General features: G+C 43.0%; 1 protein-coding gene across 9 annotated transcripts in view; it reads right to left on the bottom strand.

The window, feature by feature from the left end:
* AGFG1 (ArfGAP with FG repeats 1) overlaps positions 1 to 11,825 on the bottom strand; it is a 58,062-nt gene extending 46,237 nt beyond the window's left edge. For all 9 annotated transcript variants that reach the window (XR_013975426.1, XM_080932787.1, XM_080932789.1 and 6 more), the window contains exon 1: positions 11,526 to 11,825. Coding sequence is in view for 8 of the 9 variants with exons in the window: in XM_080932787.1 (XP_080788913.1) it covers positions 11,526 to 11,692 (167 nt within the window). In the remaining variant the exon portion in view is untranslated. The remainder of the gene's footprint in view (positions 1 to 11,525) is intronic.
* Positions 11,826 to 12,143: the final 318 nt, after the last annotated feature.

Below are 12,143 nucleotides of genomic sequence, written 5' to 3'. Positions count from 1 at the left end.
TAGGCCAACCACTAAAAAACATTCAACAAACTGACAGATACTAGTGACAGTGACAAAGCTAACAACAGTGTATTCACTAAATCTTTAATACCCCACTGACAGGACAGCAAAAGAGGAGAAAGGTTAGCCCACAACAAAAAGGGGAAAAAACAAACACTTAAGAGCCCCTAAACACAATACAGTTCTTTAATAGCAAACTTTGGGAGAAAAAGCTATGCCAAGCCAGGGCTTATAGCTCCAGCCTCTAAGGAAGCTAAGGTAGGAAGATCAACTGAGGCGAGCTGTTAAAGACCAACCTGGAACAATATTAAGTCTTTATATGAAAAAACAAAAAACAAAGAAGCATCAATAAGCCAGCAATGACTGACTGTAGAATAAGCCAGAGCAGAGCTCCTGCAGAATGGGAGGAGCCAAGAGAAGACACGACTCCCTCTACAGGACTCAGCAAGATTCACTGACAGAATGAACACAGCTAGGGTCAAACTGCACAGTTCCTCAACAGTCACCAGCCTAACCCCTCACCAGGCCCTGAGCAAAAGGCTAAGGAAAAGTTTTATCTAAACAAGTTCTATGAAAGACTGTGGAGGCAGCATAGCTGGAGATTTATATTAGCCTCCATGCTAAAAACTGAATATCACATAATAACAGGTTACATGCTCCTGTTACTGTCTTTACTTGACTCCAGAGCAGTGGAAGCTAGGCTTTTTCTTTTCAAAAAGATGACAGAAAATATCTCTAAAGTTAATTTTAAAAATAAAAATAATTAAAGTTAAAAAAAGAATCCATGGGCTGGAGAAATGACTCAGAGGTTAAGAGCACTGACTACTCTTCCAGAGGTCCTGAGTTCAAATCCCAGCAACCGCATAGTAGCTCCCAACCATCTGTAATAATACCTGATGAGCTCTTCTGGTGTGTCTGAAGACAGCTACAGTGTACTTATATATAATAAATAAATCTTTTTTAAAAAAGCAATTCATAAGTATTAAAAATTTTTAATTAAAGCATTTTAAACTCAATAGAGAGACCGAAGACTAAATTGACCCAAGGCACATTTAGCAGTGAACTCAAGTCCACTGGTTAAGCTATGGCTTCCAGCAAAATCACAATGCAAAAGATGAGAAACAGAATGAAAAGAATGAAAGCCAGAACACATGCACTGGGTCAGCACGTGCTGAATTTTGGGAAGGCAAGGCATTTCCTTGTAAGGAACAGGATCTACACACTGACAGCATTTGGAAAGCCAAAGAAAACCTAAGATTATGAATTAATTAATCAATTCTCAAAAAATGGAAAAGGAAAAATAATATAAAAAGATCTTTATATGATAGTGAAACTGCTACAGGACAGATAACTGAGGTGCATACTTAATGTATCAAAGTGGACCTGGCTGCCAGGTTCTCAAAGCATCCCTCAGTCCCTACTTGTTACAAGTCATGGCTTACATACTCTACCTCATACTCTAAATGTCTCCAGTCCAAAGGCTGGGCTGGGCTGTCCTCCCCGTATAATCCAGCTATTCTGGATACCGAGCCCATTTTGTCTACGCTTTATGCTCCTGGGCTCTTGGTCACTTGGCTCTCCCTTCTGCCCCTTGCCTCTCTCCTTCCATAGCCAGGTTCAGGGCCATGTTCACTCTGGACTCTCCCAGGTTATCCACTCCTGTGTGTGGCCTGTTGTCTATTCAGGGAGACTTCTGCTAAAGCCTCTTGGTTTGTTAGTAGGAAGGACATGACTGCTCCTAGGTATGGTGGAGAAGAAAGTTTATTGCAGATAAATGGGAGAGAGAGCATAGCCAGAGGTTCTCCCTGAATAGATAACAAGCCACACACAGGAGTGGATGAAATGAAAGCATTCAGATGGGGTGGCAGGTGCTGACAGAGAAAGCAGAGATAAATACCCTCAGACTGTAATGCTTTTTATGACAAGAGACTAAATGAACACTCCTGCACAGAGGATGTAGCTCAATAATTGCTATGCACACACATACATGCACATGTGTGAGATCTGGGTCTTAGTTTTGAATTTGTACTACTACAAATACTACACTCTACATATTCAGGGTGGTATGTTGGTTCTGGGAGTACTGACAGCTGTTGAGATTTATTTGTTTGTTTGTTTTGCATCAAGAACACCAGTTGAGAGTAAATAAAAGCTTTCTAGAGTTACTTTCTTTAACAAAATCAAGTATTTGATACCATGATCTGTGTCCCCTGTACTGAAGAACAGTATTTAGAACAGTATTTTCTAAATGCTGGGGAATCTCCCAGTCATTACTCAAAGAGAACTTACTTATAACTGGTATTCGAAAGAATCTTTCTGGTATTTTTTGTCTGTCTGAATATATAAAATACTTGTATATAAGTAAATATTTTTAAAATATTCACCAGACTAAAAGCGCCACATGCCTTTAACCCCAGTACTAAGAAGGGAAAGGTAGGTGGATCTCTATGAGTTAGAGACCAGTGTGGTCTACACAACAAGTTCCAAAACACCAAGGTTATGAGACTGTGCCTAAAAAAACTAACTAAACAAATAAATAGGGGGGCTGGACAGATGGGTCAGCAATTAGAACTTAACTGTTAAGAGAACATACTGTTCTTGCAGAGGACCAAGTTTGATTCCTAGCTGCCATGTCAAGTGGCTGCAACTGCCTGGTAACCCCAGCTGCCAGGGTCTGATGTCTCTAGCCTCTAACAGCATGGGCAACTCCCCACTCCACTCCCATCCAACTAAAAATTTAAAATACTTCACCAAAACAAAAACAGTGGCTCATAACCCACATCCATCAGAATCTATCATTCTGAGAAACCTAAGAAATTGTCATAAGGGCCCATTTAGGGAAATGCCTCTGGCCCAGAGAATAAAATCTCTTGCCTAAGTGGAGGCCAAACATTCCATTTGGGCTGGGTCACTCACCTGGGGCAAGGGACCTGTCCTAGAAAGGCAGGTTCACCCCAAGCCATGCTAAAGAGATAGGCAGAATAATTAGTCCTTTAATTAGGGACTACACCTTTCCTTCCTAGAATTCCATGCAGCATCTTAGTCTATAGCAATGCAGCTTCCTAAGCCTTCCCACTTTTCTGAATCCTTAAAAAACAGCATGACTTCTCCTTTACTTTTTTGTCCTCTGTAGCTTGCTTTCCCTAACTCCAGGTTTTCAGATCCTTCAGGCTTCCTCGATCCTCTAAGTCTCCTCCCCACCATGTAACTGCTGGTCTGCCATGTGTCTGACCTCCATGCCAGATAACCGGCAAGATTTTCTTCTCTCTTTCTCCACAGCTTGCTGCCCTGAAGATTTTCTTTTAAACCCTAATAAAATTTTATTTGAGCCCCATTTAAGTTTATTCTTGAATTTTTTATTAATGAGATTGAGTGCCAAAAAGAAACAACCTGATTTCCTATGTACCAAAATCAGCTCTGTTGATTTAATTTTTTTTAAGGCCAGGCCTTTGGTATTAAATAGATGATTCTTAAAGCTTGGGTGAGATTGTTTAAAAGCAGAATTTATTTTTTATCATCACACAAATGCAGTATTTGCAAACTATTATCATTACCAACCTGCTAGCAAAGGAAACTAGACAAATCCTCATCTAGGCTGTTGTTTAGTTAAATGAAATTTAAATGGACATATGAGATATTCCTTTATGCAAAGTTGAAATTTGTATATTAAAATTTGTGATTCGGCATTGATCCAACAAAGATCATAAGAACTGCTTTACTGGATGCTGCTGGGGTGGCCTCCTCACTAACTACAGCCAAAGCTATAGTGACAGAAATTCCTAAAGGAGAGAAGGACCCTGGAATGGGTGCAATGGGAGGAATGGGAGGCTATGGGAGGAATGGGAGGTAGCCGTTCTAACTCCTAGAATAGTGCTTTGCCCTCATCAATGAACTGTGACAGGAAGCTCAAGGCAGGTCCCTCACCAATATCTTCAGAGAAGTCACCTGAAGAAAATGACTAAAGACAAGGCAGACTGATCACTGTAACCATCCGTTACGGGTTTCCTTTGACAATATATAATGGTTTTCTGCTGTCATTGTCCATACCTACAAATAATTTATTTTATATTTTTGAATAAAGACATTTGTACATTCCTGATGATGGGTGCAAGAGCCATACACCATGTCCTGCTTTCAGCTTAAATCACTGGGGCATCTCTACTGTTCTGTCAGCATCAGGACTGTAGCACTGTCACCACATGAGAAGTTCAGAAGCAGCCTGTCTGTGGAGGGCAGGAATGATTGTGTACAAGGCAGAGAAGTGTCCATTATGTGACCTTTGTGTAATAAAATTTTGTTTAAAATTTTTAAAAATGTGATTCGGGATGGAGAGATGACTCAGTCGGTTAAGAGCACTGATTGCTTGCTCCAGAGTTCAATTCCCACATGGTGGCTCACAACCATCTGTAATGGGCTCTGATGCTCTCTTCTGGTGTGTCTAAAGACAGCTACAGTGTACTCACATACATAAAATAAATAATCTAAAATTTTTAAAAAGGCTATAATTTAAGAAATATCTAATACTGCTTATGAAAATGTAATCATATGGTTGGAGACATTAAGAAGTTAGAACTGACATAAATATCTAAACATTTTACAATATAGATTAATCAACTTACCTCATCTTTACCAACTCATTCTTTACACGTTGGATTCAATTTTTCTGTATTTAGGTTAATAGTTCAGAAGAATATCTTTATAGTATTAGAATGCTACTTAATGGGGGGATAGGAGATAACAGTGAAATGTAAATACATAATATCCAATAAAAAAGTTTTAAAAAAGAATGCTACTTAATGGTGTAGTTACTGTAAATAATGGTGAATGAACACTGACCAGCAGCAAGACACTAACTTAACTCTCCCGTACCATGGGGACCTGTCAGTCCTCATAACAAGTGCATTTACTCACTGAGCCACCTTGACAGCTCATTATTCTTACTTAAAAAGAAAGGAAGGAACGAAGAGAGGGCCTACCACAAGTGAATAAAAACCTACACGAAAATATTCAACATTTCAAAACACAGTTCAGAGTAGCAGAGATTCAAAAGGGAAGGAAGCACGGAACAGAGACTCAGTAACAAGGATGGCATCGCCGCCCTGAAGCCTGAGAGCAGAAGGCAAAGAGCCACCTCACTTGTGGAAGTGACCCCCCAGTCATCTTTAACCAAATTCCTACAATGGAGGGGCCAGAAAGAGAGTCCATGGCTACAGTAAAAATCAAACTAAACGCATCTCTAGATGGCAGCTGTACAGGGGCCTAGAAAGCCACACTACCAAAGCATGTTGCAAACACTACCTGGAAATGACTGACCAGAAAACAGTAAGTGAGCTGGGAAGATGGCTCAGAGAGTAGGACCACTTGCTGCACAAAAGCCCCAGTCCTAGAAGCCACCTCACAGCTGGCTATGCTGACACAGGCCTATAACCCGGGTTTGTGGTTGCTAGCCTAGCTCTATGTTCAATGAGAGTGTCTCAAAAAAACAAGGAAGAGTGGCAGAGCAGGCATCCCACCGTCTACGGCCTCCAGATACCAAACACCCACCACTGTTTAAGATAAGACAGTGTCTGTCTTATCTCACTGAAATCTTATACCTCAGCCACAGGTAATACCTAAAAGTCGTGTAATTATCCATACACTAAAGCAAAGGAAATGAAGAGAAACAGAGCATTAGAACCTGAGGCGAGGATTAGCTATGTAAGAGGGTGGTGAGAGCAGGAGGAACCGTCACAGCCTTCACTTTTAAAAAGTGTATGTGCTGTTTTTAAGATAAGAGTGAATTCTGTAAACTAACATAAAATAAAACTTAGACCTTTATAAACTTCAAGAATTCCAAGATCCTTGACTGTATACTAGCTACAGTTAAGAAAACACTTTGAACCAGTGTTTGAAGGTAGAACCAACTGAGTGAGAGCTTAGAAAGAGCACGGATAATGTCTTCACGTGTTCTTACATTACTAGCCCCACTAATGTAAATTCTAATTCTGCCAAAAGACCCGCAAATTTTAACACAAAGTAGAGAAAAGACAAAAAGCTTAGACATGACAAGTCTAAGAAAACTTCCCTTCCTTTTCTTTCAAGGGATACCCTATTTCCCTAGAGTAACAGAAGAAATCCATTACTCTTTTACTACAACAGGCCTGAACTGCCCATACAGTTACCATTTGTACAGTATTCCCACCCTCTCCAAGCCTTTTCTTCTTCAAGATAACAGCATTCCAGCTCCTGGGATCTCTATCTCCATCACACTCTTGAGTGCATGCTCCAGATTGTTGGGGCACCTCTGAAGAAAATAAGCCACCATAACAGAAGGCTAGGATTAAAGGCATATACCACCACCACCCAGCACCTTCAAACTTTTAAAATAAACACCATTCCCTGTATTTTAAACAATTCAAAGTTTACTATCACCAATATAAAGTAAAGTAATACATCTTCTTTACATCACATAAAATCAGGTATCTCTGAAGCCATAGCTCCAGTGCAGAGGCAGGAAAGGAAGTCATAAGGAATGTGTCCCAGGTGAAGTCCTCCGGAAGCTCTAAATGACTCATCTTTCCATACACACATTAGAGAACTTCACTGTGCTCCTTAGACTTTCATTACTTCAACCACCTGAGAAAGAAAAATGTACAAAGGAAAGCTACTGCAAGAATAAAGATACCTAGTCCCACAAATCTCTTTATGAATGCCTCACAAATGTGAGGGTCATATGGAGCTCAAAAAAAGACCAGTCCAGATTTGCTTGTCCTTTAAGCCACGTATTACATGAATCCTTTCTTTTAAATTCCCTTTGGAAATTTAAATGGGCATTCAATGGCAAGCCCTCCATCCAGTTAAATCCTATACTAAGTTGTCTGGAACCAGGCATGGTAGCAAATATTGTAATCCCAGAGGCTAAGAAAGAAGTATGGTAAGTTGAAAGCCATCCTAGCTATATGGTGGATCACCGTCGAGAGAGAGAGAGAGAGAGAGAGAGAGAGAGAGAGAGAGAGAGAGCGAGAGAGAGAGAGAGAGAGAGAGAGAGAGAGAGAGAGAGAGAGGGGAAGAAAGATCTTCCTGTATGAGCCTGTATGGGTAGACAAAAAAACTGTCTCTCAGACGTTCCTTTTTTATTTTGCTTAAGCCTTCACTGAACAATTTATGTGTTTGGTTCTTCAAAATAAAGTAATCCCATGTTACTTTCTGATTCTACTCTTTACAATCTCCACAAAGCAATTTCATTCCAAACTAGTCCTTAGGCAGTACATTGTGGCTCACCAATAACTCCAGACTCAGAAACTGAGATAGGAGGACTACCTTTAGTTTACAGCCAGTGCGGGTTACACAATAATAAGACCCTATCTCAAAAGAACAACAAGTAGCTGCAGCTCAGGAGGTAAGAGTATTTGTTCCCAGTGCTACATAAGCCACGCAGAGCAGCAGCGCAAGCAGGATCAGGAGTTCAAAGACATCCTTAACACTACAGTGAGTTTGAGGCCAGCCTGGGTTATAGAAAACTGTGTCTCCAAAACAAAAAGTAATTACAGCAAACCCCAGCCTCAATTCTAGAGATTAAACCCAGAGCCTCAAGCCTAGGACTTTATAATCCAGTTCCATAAAGACAGATTTTTACTCTCTATAGTTTATGATTTGAATACCTGTTCCTAACTTAAGTATTTTATAAAGAGAAAGAGAGAAACAAACTAGTAAGTCCCAGCATGCCTTGGTTTTCCTAACAAACTGAACTGCATCTAAACTGCTAGTCTCTTTCAAAAGTTTTAGAATCCTATTCATTTACTCTGAATCAGCACCACTGACTTATACAAGACAGAAATCTGGGAAGGAAAAAAAAAAAAAAAAAAAAAAAAACCACAGGAGAGATTAGCTTTGAATCTAGAAGTCCCCCCAAAAAGAAAGAAAGAAAAAAAGAAAGAAAGAAAGAAAGAAAGAAAGAAAGAGAGAGAGAAAAGGTTGTTTCATCAAAACAAAGATATTACTGAGAGAATAAAAAGTAGGTTATTATCATCCTAAAGTAGAGAGCTGGTGACAGATATTGTCACCTATACAGTGACATCGCTAGACAAGCCAGGCAATGGCAGCCAACAAGCCTTGCTTCATCCTTGTACCTACACTGCTTGCCCTATCCTCAAATACAGTATAGTCAATAAGTCACTACAGCACATGTGCTATTCCCATTTAACAACCATGGGCACACAATCCTGTCAGCCAAGGGGATGAACACATGCCAAGATGTGCATGAACGACTTTTTCAAAATCGTCTACATAAGAAATATGTAATTACTCTTCCTCAGCTGTTTTCCAGCATTATGGCTTTCCAGAGATACAATTCCTCAGGAGCGAGTCTCCCCAAATGCTACAGCAGACACTCCATGGCCACACTGCAGCACCCATGCTTTCTTTGTAGGACTCATATGAGGATGCAGCATATAGTGAGGTCACTGACTCAAGGTGGACAGTGACGAGTTAACCCAGCTAGACTCCAGGACAGCTTGTTACTCCAGGAGCTGTAGACAACTATCTTTTCATACGAGGGAAATAAAAGATCATTTAAACCCTATCAGCAAATCACCTTCATCTTTTGAGTCCATCTGAGTCAGGATTGAGGTCAGAGTCCAAAAGGTTCTGACAGACTCTGGTTGAGGTGCTTCTCACATCAGTGTCTTTCCCTTTCTCCCTCTCGTTAGTAACACCCACTGTGCACCCACAGTGCATACACATTGTATGAGGCCCTGCCTCTTGTATGGGAAACAAATCTATATCACAGCTTTTATTCTATTTCATATTTAAAATAAAAAACTGCTGAGTGATTATTTTCAGTATTAATTACATAGCTTTTAGAGGCAAAAGAAAAATCAGGGTCACCTAGCTAAGTACCCCACTCTTCTACTACACAAAGCTGCTGCTACTTGGGACTTGTCTTTGAAGATCTTCCCTCAGACATCAACTCCTCTGTGACATCTCCATATGAACCTTCACATGTTCCAAAGATAGTCTATTCAAGAAAAAAAATGCCTTAAAATAAAAAATGATACTGGTAGCCCAGAGAGACAGCTCAGTACAGTAAAGGCACTTGTCAGCAAGCCTAGTGACCTAGTTCAATATCCAGGATCCACAGGTGAAGGGAGACCTGCCTCCTACAACTCCTCCTCTGAAGCCATCCAAGTGTCATGGTGCGTGCATCTGTATACACAAGTGCACAGAGAGCCAGGCAGTGCTGTGTGTCTGACCTTATATTCAGGTACTTGATCCACTTGGAGATGAATTTTGTATAGGGTAATAACTATGGATCTAAGGCAGGAATGGTGGTACACACCTTTAATTCCAGTACTCAGGAAGCAGAGGCAGGCAGAGCTTTGTGAGTTCAGGGCCAGCCTAGTCTACAGAGAGTTCCAGTACAGCCAAGGCTACATAGAGAGACCCTGTGGAAAAACAAAAATCACACTAATAGTTCCTATATGTCTAACATTTCTAAAACATTGAAAATATTCTCATTACATACTTGTTGCAATGGAATCACTGTATGTATTTATAAAGAGCTCTAAATACAATTATACATATGTAAATATATATATATATATATATATATATATATATATATATATATAAAACCTAATGTGTTTTGCAAAAGCAGGACATACTTAAGGACATATTAAAAGTAAAGTACATGGGGCTAGAGAGATGGCTTAGTGGTTAAGAGTATTGGCTATTCTTCCAGAAGTCCTAAATCTAATTCCCAGGACCCACATGGCAGGTTCCAACTGTCGTTCCTGGGGATCTGACATCATCACACAGACATACATGCAGGCAAAACACCAATGTGCACAAAAAGGAAAATAAATTTTAAAACAGGGGTGGGGATTGAAGAAATGGCTCAGCAGTTAAAAGCATTGGCTGTTCTTCCAGAGGTCCTAAGTTCAATTCCCAGCAACCACATAGTGGCTCACAACCATTTATAATGAGATCTGATGCCCTTTTCTGGAGTCTGAAGACAGGGACAATGAAGTCATATACATACAAATAAACAATTTTTTTAAAAAGTAGAGTACACTTTAAATAAATTGGACTATTAGCTTAACCAAAGTTACCTAACATAAGTGACTTTAATGTCCTAATTTTGTTTCACTTATAAATGAATGGAATGAACCACACATACAGCTGTGGCAAATTCCATTTCCTAACTATAAACCTGAAAGTAACTTCTAGGACTCTCTCACTGCACTACTCCAGGGTGGAGCCCAGCACCCTGAAACTTTTCGTACTTACTTATGCTTTTCCACGGCCTCCATTAGAATGTAAACGCATTTACAAGACAAGGCATTTATCACCGCACCCTAAAACTTCATCCAAAAACCTAATAGGAACCACCCAAAATAATGTTATACTCATAGACAACCAACGACGGCTCCTTGCCCCAATTTAAAATGGGGGTGGGGGAGAGGGCCAATGGTGAATTGTTGGCCACGTCTACATCTTCCAACTTTTTATAAAATTTTCCACGTGTTACATATATTGTTATTAATATTATAATAAAAATTTTGGAAGGGCCGACGAAAAGGCTCAGCCTGTAAAAGTGAACCCAGACATACAAATCATGCACGCGTGTCACCACACTGCGACACACAGGGTAATTTTTTTTTTAAAACCTAAGGAACTACCAGTTCATTAAAAATGTATTGAATTCAAGATAACGATCGTAAAATAGCATCTAATCGGATCCAGAATCACCTGCAAACTTTCCAAATGAAATTTCACAGGAATGAAAATTCCCATCACAACACAGCTTACACAGAGAGGCCTAGACATATGCCATCTGAGTAATTTCGGGCGGCCACCTCCATCTCCTTTCTCAATACTGTCTTCCCGGTCCCCATTTCTCCATACAGTTAGGACACTTGGGTACTGATCCAGAAATCTCATCGAGCTCTATCCTTATGCTGAACCGCACAACTCCCGATAACCCATTTCCAGTAAAACTTTCCCCAACTCAGGACACTTGGAGCCACGCCACAACCCTCGTGCTTTTGCTGCTTCCTCACAATTAATCCTCTAGGGAAAACTTTCCTCCTGGGACTCACATCTCAGCCACCAAGACCTTTTAATGCCCCCCCGCCCTCCCCCAACACGCCCCATTTACCTATGTGCTGTGGGCCGGAGGAAGATCCCCAGCCTCTCCTTTCCTGCTCTCTCCCTTCCCACCCGCTCCACGACACCGAGCAGATGCCGGGCTCCCAACAGCGGAGCTGCGGGTCGCACAAAGGCCCCGCACCGCCCTCCCGGGGCTGCTCCCGGCCTGCGCCCCCGTCCCAGGCCCAGCCACGCCCGCTGGGCGGCGGGAAGCCGGGATGCTCCGCCAGGCCGGCCGCTCGCTGACCCCGACCCCACCCACGCCGGCCACCCTAAGGCTGGACCCTCGCCCGGCCAAAGCGCAAGAGCATCCCGGGTCCCCAAGGCCTAGGCCAGCCGCATCCTCAACGGGCCCCGCCGCCACGGTACCCGGTACCCCCGACCCCGTCTGCACTCACAGGCTGCCGGAGCAAGAGGTGCACACGAACGAACCGACCGTCATGTTCACGTAGGTGGGGCCGCGCTGATCGCAGTCGAAGCACTTGCGGTTGTGCGGCAGCCCCGTCATGTCCCTCAGCATCTTCAGGTGCTTCTCCTCCTGCTTCCGCTTCGCGCTGGCCGCCATGGCCGCGGCTCCGACCGAGGAGGCCGGCAGGGCCGGGAGCCGGCGAGGCTGCCGGGGCCCCGCGCTCCCTCCCACGGGCCGCCCTGGCCGCCGCCTTCGCCCTCCGCCCGCGCGGCCTCCGGTCTCGGCCTCCGCTCGGCTCCGCCCGGCTGGACGAGGCTCGGAAGCTGCGCAGCACGCGCCGACCGGTCACACCAACCGGCCGGGCGGGACAACCGCCACCGCCGCCGCTGCCACCTTCCCGACTTCTCCTAAGGGGGAAAGACGAGGCGGGGGGGGGGGCGGGGGAGCGGCAAGAGGAGGCCCGCCTAGGGCGGCCGGCGGCCAAGTGTAGGATGGCGCCCTCTGCTGTTCGGGAGGAGTCACTGCGGCCACACTGCGGCAGGGGGTCGGAGCTGGGCGGGGTAGGGAAGACACAATGGTGACCGTAATTAACAGACCTTACCCGCTG

Source organism: Micromys minutus (assembly GCF_963924665.1).
Source record: "Micromys minutus genome assembly, chromosome: 19".
Lineage (NCBI taxonomy): Eukaryota > Metazoa > Chordata > Mammalia > Rodentia > Muridae > Micromys > Micromys minutus.
This window is presented reverse-complemented; position numbering and strand designations above follow the sequence as displayed.